The following is an 18,380-nucleotide window of genomic DNA, read 5'->3' on the forward strand; positions in this document are numbered from 1 at the left end:
CAATCCTAGAAATATTCATCTCATGTCCATTAATTCCCACAGAGCCGGGTCCTTTTACAAGGTGCTAATAAGCTCTTAACACCTTCAGAGCCAATTCTTGGTGTGATGCCCAAGCTGTCATTGTGTATAAGGCTATATATAAGAATCTATTTTTGAGGAAGCACTTTTGATTCCCTAAGATGGAGGATGTCCATTTTAATCACTAAACTTGTTTTTAGTAATTAATACAATAGACTAAAAATAGGAATGACAATATTCTAGTGCCCTTATTAATTTTTCAATTAACATTTTCCTACATATTATCATATTTTCTTTTTTTTTGTCCCTCAAAAGACTTCAGGGAGCTTTTCATTTTATGTTGAAATAAAATAAGCAAAAGATCAGGCTGAAAATATCTGTCTTAAAAGAAGGTGATTAAGTATCTTCACAGGCAGTTGAGATACAATCCTAACTATAGGAATCAAATGCCACTGCTTTCGCCGCTGCACAAATTGGTATAATAATAGGCCAGGCAAGTGGGCCCTGAAAATTTTGCCTTATGTGCCTGGCGCAGCAGATGGAAGCTGCTTTTCTCCAATTTCATAGTTGCATGTTTGATGATTTGACATTTGTTGTTTAATAAATTGTGGTCCCAGAGCCAAAAATGAGTGGTGCTTTCTTTTTTATTTCTGGTATGAGCAACTGCCTAATCTCAGTGTCTGTTCGTATCAAAAGAACATTCATTTGCCTCAAGAGTGGCATAATGTATGTAAACAAAAAAGCCATGATTTCTCAATGATCATTTTGTGTGTCTTCGCTTGTAAGGTTGTCCAAGCAAACACAGTGGATGAACGTACTAACTTTCTTGTGGAAGAATACTCTACATCCGGTCGTCTGGACAACATCACCCAGGTCATGAGTCTCCACACTCAGTACCTGGAGTCGTTCCTGCGGAGCCAGTTCTACATGCTGCGCATGGACGGCCCCCTTCCTCTACCACACAGGCACTACATTGCAATAATGGTGCGCCTGCTTCCCGCTTGCCCCACTTCGCTTGACGTCGCCCTTACTCCTCCTTTCTCCTACCAGTCTGTGTGTGTTGGTGTGTGTAGAACGAGGTAGAATTTTCTAGAAGTAAGAACTGATGAAGCCTGTAACCTTTTGGATATCATGGGTCTTGGATACATGGTCCAATGTATCCAAGAACATTGGTCGAATGTTCTAGGCATCTCAATGCACCGAATGTTTCCCCTTGAATTTTCAATTTACTCTCTTACAATTAATGATGTTTGTAATGTCCTAAGGAATATCCCTAGCATCCCACAAGTTTTATTTTTGCTCTTGATACTTTGTTTTGTATAGTTAACATAAAATGGTTTGGCAGTGACATCTGATTTACTCATTTTACACATGAAGAATATCACTAATCTGGCCAGATAAGAGGAAAGTATCCATCAGCACCAATGGAGAAAATTTCTCCAATGAGTTCTAACCCTCCAAAGTATATAGTACTTGGTGCAAACTAGTTAACTAGTTAATGTCTTGGTGGGGGTGGGGAGAGAATTATAAATTGGGATGAAAAAAATAAAATAAAATAAATTGGGATGAGAAGGTTAGAAAGGAGCAGTTTCAGGGGTGGATCATTTCCAGAGAAAAAGAAGGATCTGGCCCAAGTGCCCTGTTGTTGGGAAAGTTTAGGAGAAAAGCTGGACTGGTAGAGCTAGCCTGCAGTTAGCAGATTAGTTTTTCCCAGGTTTAATTTGATGATCTTGTTTATACTCTTTTTTTTTAATTTTTAATTATTTATGATAGAGAGAGAGAGAGAGAGAGGCAGAGACACAGGCAGAGGGAGAAGCAGGCTCCATGCACCGGGAGCCCCATGTGGGATTCGATCTGGGGTCTCCAGGATCATGCCCTGGGCCAAAGGCAGGCGCCAAACCACTGCGCCACCCAGGGACCCCTCTTGTTTATACTCTTAACCAAAGTTTTAACAACAACAAGAAAAGGGCAGCACCCTATGTCCTATCAGCCGACAAACATGACCAAGACTGTATTCCAGCTTACAATTTTGACGATAGTAAGGCCGAAGGCAGACTTGCAATGATCGCAAACTAAGAAGATAAGCAAGATACAGAAAACAGAATCAGTAGATGGTATTATTTTCCTGAGAAGCAGTCCTAGGGAAAGGAGCGGTGAAAAGCCTGCTTTGAATGGATTTCCCGAAACCAGCGGTGTTAAGGCTGGTTTTGACTGCACAGGAAGAAAGGTGTCATGGAGCCTGTCCTAGTAGGGCGATGTTTCCAGTAAGACCAAAATCACTGTTATCTTAAAGGGGGTAAGAGGAGCACCCAAATTAGCATGAATTATGAATCAGTAGAATATAAATTAGTGAGATTTTATTGTGTTTTAAATAGAACATAGTTTATATCATTTACCATCATGAAATGGACATGTATGTTCTTGACACAACTTGAAAGTAGATTCTAGGTTAATCCATTCCCTCTTCTGGCTAAGGACGTAACTATCTACATGTGACAGCTGTTCGCTTAATACAACTATCAGCTACAAGTATTGATTCAAGAATCTGTGGCATAGGGACACCTGGGTGGCTCAGCAGTTGAGTGTTTGCCTTCGGCTCAGGGTGCAACCCTGGGATCTGGGATCAAGTCCTGCATCGGGTTCCCTGCATGGAGCCTGCTTCTCCCTCTGACTGGGTCTCTGCACCTCTCTCTCTGTGTCTCTCATGAATAAATAAAGTCTTAAAAAAAAAAAAAAGAATCTGTGACATATTGTGATAGAAGTTTTAGCAGGAGAAGGAATCTGTAAGAAAAGAATTATTGGTTATTAAAACTATTAAACTCCAAATGAATTACTGTTGTTTAGAAATAGTAGAATAACAACCACGATTATTATTATTATTATTATTATTTTAATAATCATGATTATTGTATCAACTGACTCTTCTTGTGTTTTAGGCTGCGGCTAGACATCAGTGTTCCTACCTAATAAACATGCACGTGGATGAATTTTTGAAGACAGGAGGTATTGCTGAGTGGTTGAATGGTTTGGAATATGTACCGCAAAGACTGAAAAATCTTAATGAAATAAACAAGCTGCTAGCACACCGACCCTGGCTGATCACGAAAGAGCACATTCAGGTACTGAGTGCTGTTTTAAAATAAAAAAGAAATTTACTATTGATTCTAGCTAAGAGTTCATTTTTCTTTCTTTTTTCTTTTTTTCTTTTTTTTGCTTAAGACTTAATTTTAAATATTTGCATGTTAGAAACAAAAAATGAGATATCAACATGTAGAAGAGAGAAATATAGAAAGTCTGGGGTTGGGGATCCCTGGGTGGCGCAGCGGTTTGGCGCCTGCCTTTGGCCCAGGGCGCGATCCTGGAGACCCGGGATCGAATCCCACATCGGGCTCCCGGTGCATGGAGCCTGCTTCTCCCTCTGCCCGTGTCTCTGCCCCTCTCTCTCTCTCACTGTGTGTGACTATCATAAATAAATTTTAGAAAAAAAAAAAAAGAAAGTCTGGGGTTTAATCTAGGTACAAATAGAATATTCCTCTTCAGGTAATCAATAATTAACTGCTTTCGTGAGAAATGTTGATTTCTGTTTTCAAGCAAGAGGTAGAACAAAGGAAAACTGGCACGATAGGCTACCTGGGTTCTTGCACTTGTGACCTTGAGTGAATTAACTTCTCCCAGCCTCGGGAGATCCACCCTCTATGAAATGAGGGGTCTTGATTAAATGAGTTCCAGGCTCTTTTGTAGTTCTAACATTTCATAATTTTAAGATTTGGAAATTACAATTTTGCAAAAAAAAATGACTTGCCAACTGGAGTGAACACTTAGGTGCCTCTGGAAGCTGGAGCTTAGATGAGAAACAGAGTTGCTGGTGACTAGAACACTTGCAGGTGGAAAGGAGCTTCTTTCCATTCTTTCCAAAAGAAAGAAAAATGAACTCTTCCAACTCAGGAGAAACAGAGTTGCTGGTGACTAGAGCACTTGCAGGTGGAAAGGGTGGGGCCGTTTGTAGGATATCCTTGGCATGGTGCTTGGGCTTGGTAACTACTCAATACATAACAGCTGTCATCTAAATTATTATCAGAGAAGCCTGAGGTATTTAAATTCCCTGCTTCTGATGAGTAGAAATGTCATTGGTTTTGTTGATCCTCTTCTTAGGCTACATTTTTGTTCGTTATTTGCTCAATTAAACCAAACTGAGCTTTTTTAAGTCTTTGTACTCTCAGAGATTGAGTACCTGGGAATCTGTGAAACGTAATGCTGCCCTGAGATTTACATTCTGATTTGACACTGTGTTACTTAGATGGAAGAATTAATCATTATTTTTATGTCGTATGTTAATTACTTCTGTGGTGGGTCTAAAAAGATAGACCCTGCCCTTGAACAGGCTTGGATTCTAGGGGAAGAAAGAAAGAGAGGTAATGACAATAAGCACAGCACAATGGTTGATGGAGATATGGGTAAAAAAGAATGGGATAAGGAAGTTGCATGAAAGAGGTAACATCTGAGATAGGTCTTGAAGAGTAAGTGGGAATTTTCAAGTAGAGGGAGGGTATCCCAGACAAATAATAGAGTGTGAAACATTATATGTTGGAAAAGTAGCTAACAGCTTCAGGTTACAGAATGTAGGGAAGGTTATATGAGGTGGGGGTAGGAGATAGGAAGAAGTGGGAGCATACAGAAATAATTCGATTTGGCCTTTTCGGAGGTCCTTTGTGACCTTAGTGAAAGTTGCTTCAGGAGCTTGCTTTAAAAAAGAAAACAAATTACAATGAATTTAAAAAAAAAAAAAACAGAAATGAAGGTAAGATGAGAAATTCGAGATGAGTATCGACTGTCTATTCTTTCAGGTTTAATAAAAAAAAGCCTGACAGAGGCATTGTAAATGCTACCAGTTGTTTTGGAAGGCTTTTTGGCAGTATTATCAAAAGTCTTAAAGTGTAGTTGCCCTAAAAATCCTATTAGGAATTATTCAAAGCTATAGCATGAAGATGCTATTCATAATAGCAAACAAAAAAAACTTTAGAGGCAATTTGAATATCTAACAGTAAAGGAAAGCATGCAGAAGTAGTAACATCCATTGCTATGGAATATACAGTCCATGCTTAATATAAGACAGTGTAGCCTCATGAAAAATGAACATGTCAAAATGTCAGGTTTGAAAAGCAGAGAAAAAATAGATGTGTTACTCTGATGATATAATTATGCTTATAAAATATGTATAAGTTATATGAAGGTGATAGAATATGATTAATTTTTCCTTTTCTTTTTCCTGAGCTTTTGGTGATATATTAAATTTCGTGTGCGTGTGTGTGTGTGTGTGTGTGTGTGTGTGGTTAATGGAGAGTAAAGCATAAGAGGTTTATCATGGGGGTTTGGCTGTGAAGTGAGTCAAATTAAAGTGTAGATTTGTGAGGAGCAGCAGGATGTGCACACATGCACATGTACACCAAGCAAGATAGAGAGGACTCTGATGGGAAACAATCTCTGATGGATTCGACAGATGGAATTGGCTCTTGGAGAAAGTGAGGATGCAGACATCACTGTTTTTAATGGCTTCCCTTGTGATTCCATCATTCAGCAGGAGGTTCAAGTAAAATAGCATATAAAAAAGTGCTTTGAAACTTTTGAAGTTCTTAGTATTCTACGGTTTCTATCATCTGCTACAGGCTCTTTCTCCATCAGGAAGCTATCTAAACGTTGACTTACTGAATTGGATTTTTATGTGACTTTTAAGGTAGTCTTTACCTAAAAACCTTAAAATGAGCAGCTTTGCTAGGTAATCTTTAAAGTCTCTTCTAGCTTCTGTGTTCTTTGATATTCTGAAATATCTTATTAAAATAACATATGTAAAAAGTGCTTTGAAAGCAGAAATTTCATTGTACATATAAGAGATTTAGAATCTACAACATAACTATGCTGAGAGGTTTGACAGTTGAATGTAATTATTGTTTGACCAAAGCCGTATCTTTATTATACAAAGCATTTTTAAAAGGGAGTTTTAAGTTTAATTGCTATAAATGGACATAAAAAGTTGGTGGATTTTCCATGCTTTCTAAAATTGCTGTGTAGCATTCTGTGATTTTCATTCTTACTCTGATTTGCTTTCTTGTTTCAGAAACTTGTCAAAACTGGAGAAAATAATTGGTCTCTGCCCGAACTGGTACATGCTGTGGTCCTACTGGCACATTATCATGCTTTGGCAAGCTTTGTTTTTGGTAGTGGCATCAATCCAGAGAGGGATCCAGAAATCTCCAATGGATTCAGGCTAATATCAGTCAACAATTTCTGTGTTTGTGATCTCGCTAATGATAACAATATAGAGAATGCATCCCTTACAGGCAGCAACTTTGGGGTTAGTTTTCTGAACTTTGTTTTTCTTTACTATTTTGCCTTTAAACTTCCCAACATGAAAAATATCTAGAAAGAATTTGTCTGACTAAACAAGATATCATATACTTGAAATATTTCTGCACAACTTTTACTACTATAAAAATTTAACCTGTATATGAAGTTCTGAGTTATCTTAAAGAGGCTTTTAAAGCAAATTGATATTATTACAAATTATAAGGCTGCCTCACTGTTTAAAATAAACTATAGGGGCAGCTCGGCTGCCTCAGCGGTTTAGCAACACCTTTGGCCCAGGGCGTGATCCTGGAGACCCAGGATCGAGTCCCACGTCAGGCCCCCTGCATGGAGCCTGCTTCTCCCTCTGCCTGTGTGTCTCTGCCTCTCTCTCTCTCTCTCTTTCTCAAGAGTAAATAAATAAAATCTTTAAAAAAATAAAATAAATTAAAATAAAATAAACTATAATTTAATATACACCAAATGCTAGAATTCTAGGTTAAATATATTTATAACTACAACAAAAAAACTCATACTTCTGAAAACATTTGAATATGTCATATGATTTTCTTTGGAGTTCACAGAAAACCCACCTGGGAACTAAATAACTATGACCACTGTACATAATAAGGTTGCATTGGAAAAGTAGGGACACTTACTAGAATAATTCTTAATATAACTGACACCCAACATTATCTTACCTGACCCTAGATTGTCGATTCTCTAAGTGAGCTAGAGGCCTTAATGGACAGAATGAAGAGGCTTCAGGGAGAGAGGGAAGATGAAGAGGCATCTCAGGAAGAAATGACCACTCGCTTTGAGAAGGAGAAGAAAGAAAGTCTTTTTGTGGTCTCTGGAGACACTTTTCATTCATTTCCTCATTCAGGTGAGCTCCCCTACTCCTCCTGCCACCACTGTCTTTACCTTTGAGTTATTACATCCCTGATTAACCACGATCCATATTTTCCATACAGATCCATAAAAGCAAGTCTACTACCATGTTCCTCCTATTTACTCCTCCTACAGCTCCCCCTAACGCTATTGATGCATCCTTGAATACACTCCAGGTCCATTGGTGAGGGACTTCCAGCTTTGTAGTCCACCCTCATCCTGGGTAAAATGTGATTCAAAGCCAGAACAGTTGCCTACAATGTTAGATAGGGATACCTAGTTCGTTCTACTTTTGTGATGTTTTGAAATGATGAGTAAAATCCTGTTTCAATAGATAAATTAAAAAAAAAACCATATCTCTGCCTTTTTTTGCATGTGGGGAGGATGTGGGAGGATTGTTCTCGCACTGCTACTTTTCCAGATTACTTCTAAAATTACATTGTACTTGCATTTGCATTTCTTTGGAGACATCTTCAGCATTTTATAAAACTGCATTATTTAGGTCATTTTCTTCTGTTGAATTTGGAGGAATTCATTCTGTATTAAAAGCTAGACATCTTTGCTCTTGTCTTAAAATGCACTTTTTCCCCCTGTAATACTCTAAGAGACTTTGAATTAGGCAACTTTGCAGTTATGACTAAAAAAAGATCTCGAACACCACAGAGTAAATTTTATTAAAATAGCATCGGGGCACCTGGGTGGCACTGTCAGTTGAATGGCTAATTCTTGGTTTCGGCTCAAGTCATGATCTCAGGGTCATGAGATCAAGCCCCTCATCGGGCTCTGCACTTAGCAGGGAGTCTGCATGAGATTCTCTCTTCCACTCCCTGTGTGCCTCACTCCTCTGTCTTTCTTTCTCTCAGATAAATCTTTAAAAAAATAGCATTGACTCAATAGAAGGCTGAAACCCTCCAAAATCATCAATCTACATAACATTTTAAAAATAGAGTTTCATTGGTTTAAAAAATGTTTAGTCTTAAGACCAGACAGTCTCATAAATTCCAAGGGTAACTGATTAGGCCATAACTTGTTTGTTAATTTTAAACATAGCATTGACCAGTAGTTCTCAGAAGTTTCACCAGGAAGAACAAAAACCCCTTTTATCATCTTCCCTGTGGTCTTTTTTATGAAAGATTTTATCCACTTCATTGACTATATTAAGTTCTAGTTTCTCAGAGCTTCTAAGCAGCAGGAAATCCCAAATAAAGAAACTTGATGTTTTACTTATTGGCTTAGTATCCATCCTACAAACATTTTATTGAGTACCTTCTATAGTCTCAGCACTGTACGTAGCAGAGTGTGAGCAGTATATGAACCTAGAAGAGGACCCTGAATCAAGTCTGGGTAGAGGAAGAGTGTGCAGAGGAGGGACCATAGAGGAAGACTTCCTCCAGCCATTGGACTCTATGTCTTAGAGACTGGAGTGCAAGGGAGTCGGTCAGTGGCTGCGGGACAGGAGAGTTGATGGTAAACAACCAACAGAGCCATGGCACCATGATAAGGAAACATGATGCTGGACAGAGACACAAGGAGGCATAAACCATGAGGCATGTAATGCCACCACATAAGCTGATTAGGTAAACAGAGAGGCCTTACTGTGATAACCTTCCTAAGCTTAAGGAGCATGCATCCTGCCATATTTTGGACATTTCAAGCTAAGAGGTCTGTAAAACCTCCAGCCTGGAGATGTCTAGTACACTGCTCCTTAAACTTTCATTGCATGTCAGTCACTGGGGAATCTTATCAAAATGCAGATTCCGATTTACTCAGTCTGGTCTAGGACCTGAGAGACCACATTACTGTCATTCCCCCAAGTGATGGCAGTGCTGCCAGGATACAAACCACAGTAGCCAGGGCCCAGCAGATGATCTAAAGGGTCAGGAGAGGCTTTTAAACTCAAGAGGAAAATTTGGAAATGATTGGCATATGATTGGGAGTTAAAATCAGAAGAGACGCTTATAAAAACCATCCAGAGGGAACGCATGGGACAAAGGGAAATCATAAGCCTAGGGTGAACCTTCAAGGTAAACCAAGATTGTAAAATGTAAACATTTTTATTAAGGTTGGTAATATCTATTTGCTTTCAGACATTAATTTTTAAGAGCTTCTCTAACATCACTAGAGCTGGAAGGGTATAAATATTTTTATTTCTCTTAGTCATTTTTTAATACTTAAAAACACGTGTGTGTGTGTGTATTTTTTTCCTTTAATAAAGCTCTTCTGAGAGCTGCTTTTGTTTTGTTTTTTTATTAAGTAGACTCCACACCCAGCATGGAGCCCAATGTGGGGCTTGAACTCACAACCTTGAGATCAAGACCTGAGCTGAGATCAAGAGTCAGACACTTAACTGACTCAACCACCCAGGTGCCCCTTGAAAATATATGTTGGACCCCAGTCTGTACTTTCTTGGGCTCTTAAGCAGGGACTCCTACCTTCTACAGTAGTGGATTTTGACTAGCAAGTCTTAGGTCCTAGCCAAAAATTTATGTTCTAATTTTGACAGAAGAGGCTGTATCATTTGTAAATCAGTCAAGGAAATAAATCGTTTCGTTGTTTACTCTTAACCATTCCCAGTATTTGCCAGTCCCACAAAAGTAACAGAAAAATGACTCCATACAGTAGCTAATTGGGTCCTTTTTATAACCTTACCATGTTTTGAAATGGAAATAGAAATGTATTTTTTTCCCATAATGAATTTCTTGGTTTGACCTGTGTGATAAAGCATTCCAGATTCCATGTAGAGATTCTAAAAATAGCTTTTCAAGCCTTTTGAAGAAAATAAATGTTTAAAATGTTCTACAGAGGTAGTATTCTATAGCTTGGTAACAGAGTTAACCAGGTTTTATTCTTTTTTTGTTTTTGTTTTTGAAGTTAGAAAGCTATTTCTTCACTGTAATAGAGTTGTTTTTTGGTTTTTTTTTCTGTATTATGTTAGGGGCAGCAGAATGCAGCCAATGTGCAAAATACTATTTCCTTGTAGTCTAGACTTTGAAATATTTCTTTAGATATAATTAAAATTGGAATTTTAGATTTGTTGATCAGAGTGCTAATTTTAGCTTCTTAAAATAAATTTGAAAAAAAGTATTTGTAGGGGCACCTGGGTGGCTCAGTCGGTTGGGTGTCTGCCTTCAGCTCTGGTCACAATCCTGGTGTCCTGGGATCGAGCCCCACGTCAGGCTCAGCAGGGAGCCTGCTTCTCCTTCTCCCTCTGCCCCTACCCCTGCTTGTGCTCTCTGGCCCTCTCTCTCTGTCAAATGGATAAATAAAATTTTAAAAAATATTTGTACTTTGAGAGACTTTTGTACATTTCTTTAAGTGAACAAAATTGCCTAGAAGACAGGTCTTGATTGACTCCTAATTTTAAAATGAATAAATGGTTATTATTCATGGGATAAATTGTCTCATTTGGTTAGTTACTCATTATTATTTATTTTTAAATGTTTAAAAGTCATATGACAACTTGAAAATGTTTATGGACAAATCAAAAACTAACATCAAAATCAAATGAACTAGCTGGGTAATCGTCAACCCCAGAGTCTGTGTTTGCTCAGTATAACCAAACTGGTTGTGCAGTGTGGGCAGTGAGAACACATCAGGGGAGAAACTTTTGCAGACTTCAGTTATCACTCACTGTTCTTGGTTTGATTTTACTTCACAGCCCACAAAACTCCTAGTTTTCCTAGCAGCCTCAGTGAGCACTAACTACATTTTCAATTTTTTTCCTTCATTTCTGTCGATGAGTATGTGATGGATTGAATTAAGGAAAGCATAACCTCGTTCATGAATATGAAGAGACAAAGCATTGAAAATGCCATTTTCAAAGTGTTTCCATTTACTCAAAAGGACTTCTGCAGCCTGAGGAGACACGTGGTAGTTGTGGGTTAGCTAGAGATAGGCCCAAGATTTCCCTTTAGAAAACAGTCACTTAAAAGCTTCAGATCAAATTAAGTAGTTCAGTGTTTACATGTTTTCCACACCATCCTAACCTGATCCACATTGTATTTCTTACTGACACTCAGGACTGACAGGGTATTAGTAATTTAGTTCTTAAGAAGATATTTCTTTTTGCATTACTGAAACAAAAAATAGATATTAAGTACAAAACATAGTAACTGGTATATAGTAAGTACCCAGCAAATGTCAGTCTCTTCTCATTATGGATAGTAAAGAAGTTAGGTAAGAATTTTAATATTTCCAAAGTTTAGGTATCCTGGATGCTTGACCTTTCCTGCCATTATCAAGCACTCTATTATAGTCCATGGCAGTGATCTAAAGCAAGGCTAACCCCTTGTGAAGAGAATAATTATTGCTAGGATTTTCATGAAATAGCAAAGATTAAAGAGAATGAAGGCAAATTAATTTACTGTGCCTTTTGGATGAATTACTATAATTGCATTGTTTTTTTAAGCCTCTCAACACTGTCCATTTAAGAATTAGTTTTTTATGCCATCATGTTGCTTAACTGGGTCACCTGGGTGGCTCAGTGGGTTAAGCATCTGCTTTCGGCTCAGGTCATGATCTCAGAGTCATGGGATGGAGCCCTGCTCAGAAAGCAATCTGCTTCTATCTCTCCCTCTGCCCCACCCCCGCTCCTGCTCGCACTCTCTCTTTCAAATAAATAAAATCTTTTAAAAATTTGTTTTAGAAACTATTTAATATTTCTTTATTAGTTATTTATTAAGTTGCATTTATTTGATATTGATTAAAATACTTAAGAAAATACTGTTCTTTGCATGGAAGGAGCTTTTTTTTTTATTTTGAAAACGTATGTTCATTTTCTAGGTAGCAAGTAGTAAATAAAGGTTGTTCATTCCCTTTCAGTAGTTGAAATCAGAGAAAAGTAATTATAAAGTCAGACTATCCTAAAAAAAAAAGTGAGTTCGAATAATCTTTAAACAATTTAACATACATTGGGCACTTAACATTGTTCAGTGGTAAATTTTTAATATTATCAAGTATACAGAATTCAGCTGTCTTAAAAGATTGTTGTAGTCTTCCTGTCTTCCTGAATGTCACTTTTATAATAGTCTAATCACAATCTCAACACATTGTTTACCTCATACATTGTATGCCCTTTTTATTTCCATGTCTACAGAAAAGCACACATACGTTAGGTGTAAAACTCAATGAATTTTCTCAAACTGACTCTTTCTATTGTAGCGCCCAAGTCAACTCAGAATAATGGTGGTACCAGAAGGCCACTTTCTTCCCTGTCCCAGTTCTCTTCCCAGGCCTTCTCCCTCAATGCCTCTTCATGAGCTAAAAAATGAACTAAATTGAAAAAAAAAAAAAAAAAAAACTAAATTGCACTAGTTTTCACCATGAACATATCCAGATGAAACACCATTGAATTTTAACAAAAATCTGTCTTAATGTTAGACTTCAGATGGTCTTTCACCTTCATCTCTTCTCTTTCCCTGCAGCCCACTTCATCCCACAAGAGTTTAAAAAAAGTTTAAGCTTTATATGTATAAATATATATACATAGAAATACATATTCAAAGCTCTGTGCTATCTTCATTTTCTAAATAAGTAAAGCTAGTGTATTGATTTTTTGCTATTACTGATTAGATATTTCAATGTAGTCATGTTTTTGCCCAGACAACTACTGGTAAATGTTACGATTGTCAGTATTTGGTAATGAAATTAAATTAGAAACTTAAGCCATGAAGTCAATATTGTCACTTCAGAAATCCATGGAAAAGCTAAAAAGTGGAGGGCAATGGAGCAGTTTCATTGTTCTCTGCACAATTTCCTTTATTCTGGATTGTTCATTATTGTCCTTAGATTTTGAAGATGACATGATTATAACATCTGATGTCTCTCGATATATCGAAGACCCTGGTTTTGGGTATGAGGACTTTGCCAGACGAGGAGAAGAACATTTGCCAACATTCCGAGCTCAGGTATAAGATGCCTTTAATTCAGAGAAACTAGAGAATAAATACTGTCATTTTAACTGTGAAATGTTGAAATGTAAGTACATTGACTTCTAAAGAAATTAATGGTCATTTTGATAGTCTGTGAATCTTTTGATGTAACCTAGTTTTTGGCCTAGTCTAATTTGATCTCCCAGGAGATGAATTTTTATTTCAATGTTTCCTCTCTAAGAAGGCAAAAGGAAATGTCTTACTCAGTTACTTGCATTATTACATGTATAAAATTGTATACCAATTTTGTATAAAATTCATACCAATTTTTTTTTTAGAGGAGCAGGGAGGAAATCAAGTGATAAAGTTACATTTATAATAAAATGGCATTTTGTAATAAAACCATAGACCAGTAGTTATGGGCTTAAGTGCTACCACCCCCACCCCTAGAAAACAGAACGACAGTAGTGATGTGGCTCCTAAAGAAAGTAGAAGTTTGAATTAAGACAGACTCCTTTGCACTTGTTTCATATGATCTGCTGTGTCACTGAGTAGGTTTGGTCACATAAGAATATTCTCAGGTCTTCTGGGGTTCTTCCAGATAAGGGTATAGTTTGCATAGTACACAACAACAGGAGGTGGCCAGAGTTCATCACCAGCATGTCAAACTATGGACCCCACTGAGGGAACTTACATGGCATTTTGATCTATGAACTGATGTGAAGGGTTTCTAGTAAAGCTATCAGCTTAGAATTAAATATGAAATATCTTCATGTACTTGCTTCAGTAGTTACATTTACTACAAACATGGAATTTAACTGGAAAATGCCCATTTTGTAACTGGATACAATTTATTCTTTTAGGACTATACCTGGGAAAATCATGGGTTCTCCCTGGTGAACAGACTTTATTCTGACATTGGACATCTTCTTGATGAGAAGTTTCGCATGGTCTACAATCTCACCTATAACACTATGGCCGCCCATGAGGATGTTGACACAACCACGCTGCGCAGAGCTTTATTTAACTATGTTCACTGTATGTTTGGAATCAGGTATGTTCATTGCTGAGACAGTTTTAAACATTTCTAAATGAAAATTCTGACATGAGTCCTATTTAGTGCTATATAGTACTAGGGAGAAAATATTACATGTGGACTTCTGATTTGGAAAAATGACTTCCATTTTATAGAAAAACCTTTTTTCTTTGTTTGACTGTTGGGAATCTTAGCAGGCACCTAGAAATACAGTACTAAGACTTTACTGAGGGAAAAAAAATCAGTAATCATTGAGGGATAGGATAGCATCAGACTCAATTTAAGAATCCTTCCTGGAAGAATTAGGCAGCTAAAAACCTTTCATTGTGCCCCATTAGTTCACTGTAATAAATGCTGGTTTGTTTGTTTATTTTTAAAGGAATGGTAATTAGGATATAAATGAAACTAAGTTAGATTGTGTCCTCATAAAGCTCACATAAGAATATTGAAATGAAACTCTCAGTCAATATAAATTAATGGCCTCTAAATTTAGAAAATTGGCATTGAGAGGACAGTGAGTAAATGAGTGAATGAGATAGATTGGTCTAATCAGGAAAGCTTTTTGGGGAGAATGTGCCTTTTTGAGCTCGGTTTTGAAGGCAGTTATGGAAAAAGAATAAATTCCCAGTTAAGAATACATTCAGTTTGACTCTACTATGTTCTTTCTAATAGAGTATCAGAAAGCCTTTATGGAATGGAATTAGAATTTACTTTGTTAAGCAAAGTATTTTCTATAATTTTCATTTAAAAATTTTTCCTGAAATATCAACTAATAGTCAAGCATTCTACCTAGAAGATACTGTTAAAATGGTAGTTAACTATGCTATTTGCTCACTTACCATTCCAGACAGTAAGTTAACATACAATCATCACATTTTTTTTTTAAATTTATGATAGTCACAGAGAGAGAGAGAGAGAGAGAGAGAGGCAGAGACATAGGCAGAGGGAGAAGCAGGCTCCATACACCGGGAGCCTGATGTGGGATTCGATCCAGGGTCTCCAGGATCGCGCCCTGGGCCAAAGGCAGGCGCCAAACCGCTGCGCCACCTAGGGATCCCCTAATCATCACATTTTAAAACACATTTATTATACCTACCTAATCTAGGAAGAATAAATACTAACAATATAATTCAATTGTGATAAATTATGTTCAAGACAATAAAGGACAAATGTTATGGGTGATTATCTGTTAGATGCCACCAAATAAAACTCGTATAAAATCTTTGAATACTTATTTTTAACTAAGCATATGTTTCGGTTAAAAATTAACTGAAAATACAGAAGAGAAATCCCATGAGCTCCCAGTAGTCTCTGTGCCCATTGACTCTACCCTGTCTCCTCTTTTATTATGGATAAACTCTGTAGCCCTGTGTACCTGTATACAAACTCCCATCTCCTTCCATTTAAAGATCCCTATTCTAGAATAAAGATGATGTGGTGTGTGTATATATATGTGTAGCATATTGTATATATGCATATATATATATTGCATATATGTATGTGTGTATACACATGCACACACACAATGGAATATTACTCAGCCATTAAAAAGAATGAGATCTTGGCATTTGTGACAACATGGATGGACTTAGAGAGTATAATGCTAAGTGAAATAAACCAGAGAATGACAAATACCTTATAATTTCACTCATGTGGAATCTAAAACACAAAACAAAGAAACAAGCAGACTGATACAGAGAACAAACTGAGGGCTCTTGGGAGAGGGGGAGGGGAAGGGCATCAAGAGGTAGTGTTCCAGTTATAAAAGAGATAAGTCACGGTGATGTAATGTTCACCCCAGGAATCTAGTCAATAAGATTATAGTAAATTTGTATGGTGACAGATGGTAACTACATTTATGGTGAGCATTTTGTGAAGTATATTAATGTTGAATCACTGTATCATGCACCTATAACTAATATCATATTGTATGCCAACTATAATTAAAAATTAAAATTCCAGGATGCCTGGGTGGCTCAGCGGTTTAGCGCCTGCTTTTAGCCCAGGGCGTGATCCTGGAGTCCTAGGATCAAGTCCTGCATCAGGCTCCCTGCATGGAGCCTGCTTCTCCCTCTGCCTCTCTTTCTGTGTGTCTCTTATGAATAAATAAATAAATCTTTTAAAAAATTAAATAAATAAAAATTCCTGCTTCTGGGGGTGCCTGGGCAGCTCAGTCTATTAAGCATCCAACTCTTGATCTCAACTCTAGTCTCAATCTCAGGGTTGTGAGTTCAGGCCCTTAAGAAAATAAAACAATAAAACAAAATTCTTCCTTCTCCTGCAGAATCAACTTTACCTCTTTACTTTCTCATCAGTATATACACAATGCTGTGAATTCTCTCATCTTAAAAAAAAAATCCTTTCTTCATCCTTCTTTTCATTCTGGCCCTTGCCTCATTTTTCTGCTCCCATGCACAGCACATCTCTTTGAAGAAGCGTTGTATATACTTACTGTCACCATTTTATCCTCCATTTGCTCTTGAACGCACTAGGGTACCAGACCACTCCCAGTGAGGTTGCCTTTGGCCCCTGTATGGCTGCTTCCAGGGCTCAGTTCCCATCACATTTGATCGGTCAGTAGCATGGGCCACAGTCCATCACTCCCTCTGCCTCCATACACATTGAGTCCAGCCTCTGGGCTCCTGCTGGTACTTCTCCTGGCATAGGCTCAAATGGCAGCCTCACCCCCCTCCCTAAAACTACAGTTCCTCTTCTCACAGCCTCATTTCCCTTTCCCTCCACAGCAGTAAACACCCCCTGACACCTCACATGCTAGATTTTTTGTGGTTTTTTCCTTTCTTCTCCAGTAGGATTGAAATTCCATGAGACCAGGGATTTTTGTTTATTCTGTTCATCCATGTATCACCAGTGCCTAGAAAGGTACATGGAAAGTACATGGCATATGATAGGCATTCAGTAAATATTTGTTACAACATTTAGTTAATGAGTTTTTTGCATTTAATTGCTATACAATAAACATCTCTTGATATAAATCAGAAATTTGGGGGGCACCTGGGTGGCTCAGTCGATTAAGCGTCTGCCTTCAGCTCTGGTCATAATTCTGGGGTCCTGGGATCGAGCCCTGCGTTGGACTTCCTGCTCAGAAGGGAGTCTGCTTCTCCCTCTCCCTCTGCCCCTTCCCCCTGCTTGTGCTCTCTCTTTCTTTCTCAAATAAGATTTAAAAAATCAGAAATTTTGACTTTGTCATTTTAAAACTATTGTCATTTTGCTTATAGGTATGATGACTATGATTACGGAGAAGTTAATCAATTACTTGAACGAAGCCTGAAGGTTTACATTAAGACAGTGACCTGCTATCCTGAAAGAACCACCAAGCGCATGTATGATAGTTACTGGCGTCAGTTCAAGCACTCAGAAAAGGTGTGTTTCATGATGATGTTACAGACACCTTAGGTACATTCCAATGTAATTAGTAACGATCCTGCAAATTACACAGGAAATACTAATAAATGAGTGCCATTAAAGAAAAGGAAGTGGTATCATCTGGCCATCTTTTAAAAAGATGTTAAAATTCCAGTCTATTGAGTATTAACTATAAATTTTGGTTATATGTTTGGCCAACGTGGTGTGTATAGTAAATATGTAGCATCAGCCTTTGAAAGGCTGGATCTGGATATTGATATTTTTAAAGTACCTTTAGGAAAATGTCTAATGTTCTAATGATAAAAATCAAACCTACCAAGATGTATTAGGTGTGATTGTTCCAGGCCTAGAAGGTATCTCCATTTAGGGAGTAACTAGCCATTAGAGTTAACCTACTAGAACAGTTTCTCATTCCAATTTGGTAATTGACTATTTTGACAATACAATGCGTGATATTTGAGCCAAGTGTGTATGTACCATTATAAAAGAATATTTCTTTAGACGAAATATATAGGAATCATTTAAGACCTAATAAATGTTAAGGATCTTTACCAACATTATAACGTAAGAACTACCCATAAATCCTAGGTCTTTTTGACAAGTAAGTCCAAGAATCTTCCATTTTTTACCACTTTACAAGCTTTTGAGAGTAAAAAAAAATCTCTTTAGGGTCCTAATAATCACGAATTAATTCTATGACCTTGGCAGAGAATGTTATGGCCTAAACCTAACAGATTTCTTGAAGTCTTAGCGCCAGTCACACATCAGATAACCCATTTTACTGCCAGCATCTCTTCTCAGTGGATCTTTATGCCCTGTTTATATGTTTGCATTAGACTTTC

At 37.5% G+C, this 18,380-nt stretch overlaps 1 protein-coding gene across 2 annotated transcripts in view; it reads left to right on the top strand.

The window, feature by feature from the left end:
• Positions 1-18,380, top strand: part of SESN3 (sestrin 3) — a 71,506-nt gene that overhangs the window by 44,517 nt on the left and 8,609 nt on the right. For both annotated transcript variants that reach the window (XM_025419237.3, XM_049098816.1), the window contains exons 3-9: positions 805-1,002; positions 2,955-3,137; positions 6,131-6,367; positions 7,069-7,243; positions 13,036-13,154; positions 13,982-14,172; positions 17,391-17,535. In XM_025419237.3, coding sequence (XP_025275022.1) covers positions 805-1,002; positions 2,955-3,137; positions 6,131-6,367; positions 7,069-7,243; positions 13,036-13,154; positions 13,982-14,172; positions 17,391-17,535 — 1,248 coding nt within the window. The remainder of the gene's footprint in view (positions 1-804; positions 1,003-2,954; positions 3,138-6,130; positions 6,368-7,068; positions 7,244-13,035; positions 13,155-13,981; positions 14,173-17,390; positions 17,536-18,380) is intronic.

Source organism: Canis lupus, chromosome 21, assembly GCF_003254725.2.
Source record: "Canis lupus dingo isolate Sandy chromosome 21, ASM325472v2, whole genome shotgun sequence".
In the NCBI taxonomy this organism is placed as follows: domain Eukaryota; kingdom Metazoa; phylum Chordata; class Mammalia; order Carnivora; family Canidae; genus Canis; species Canis lupus.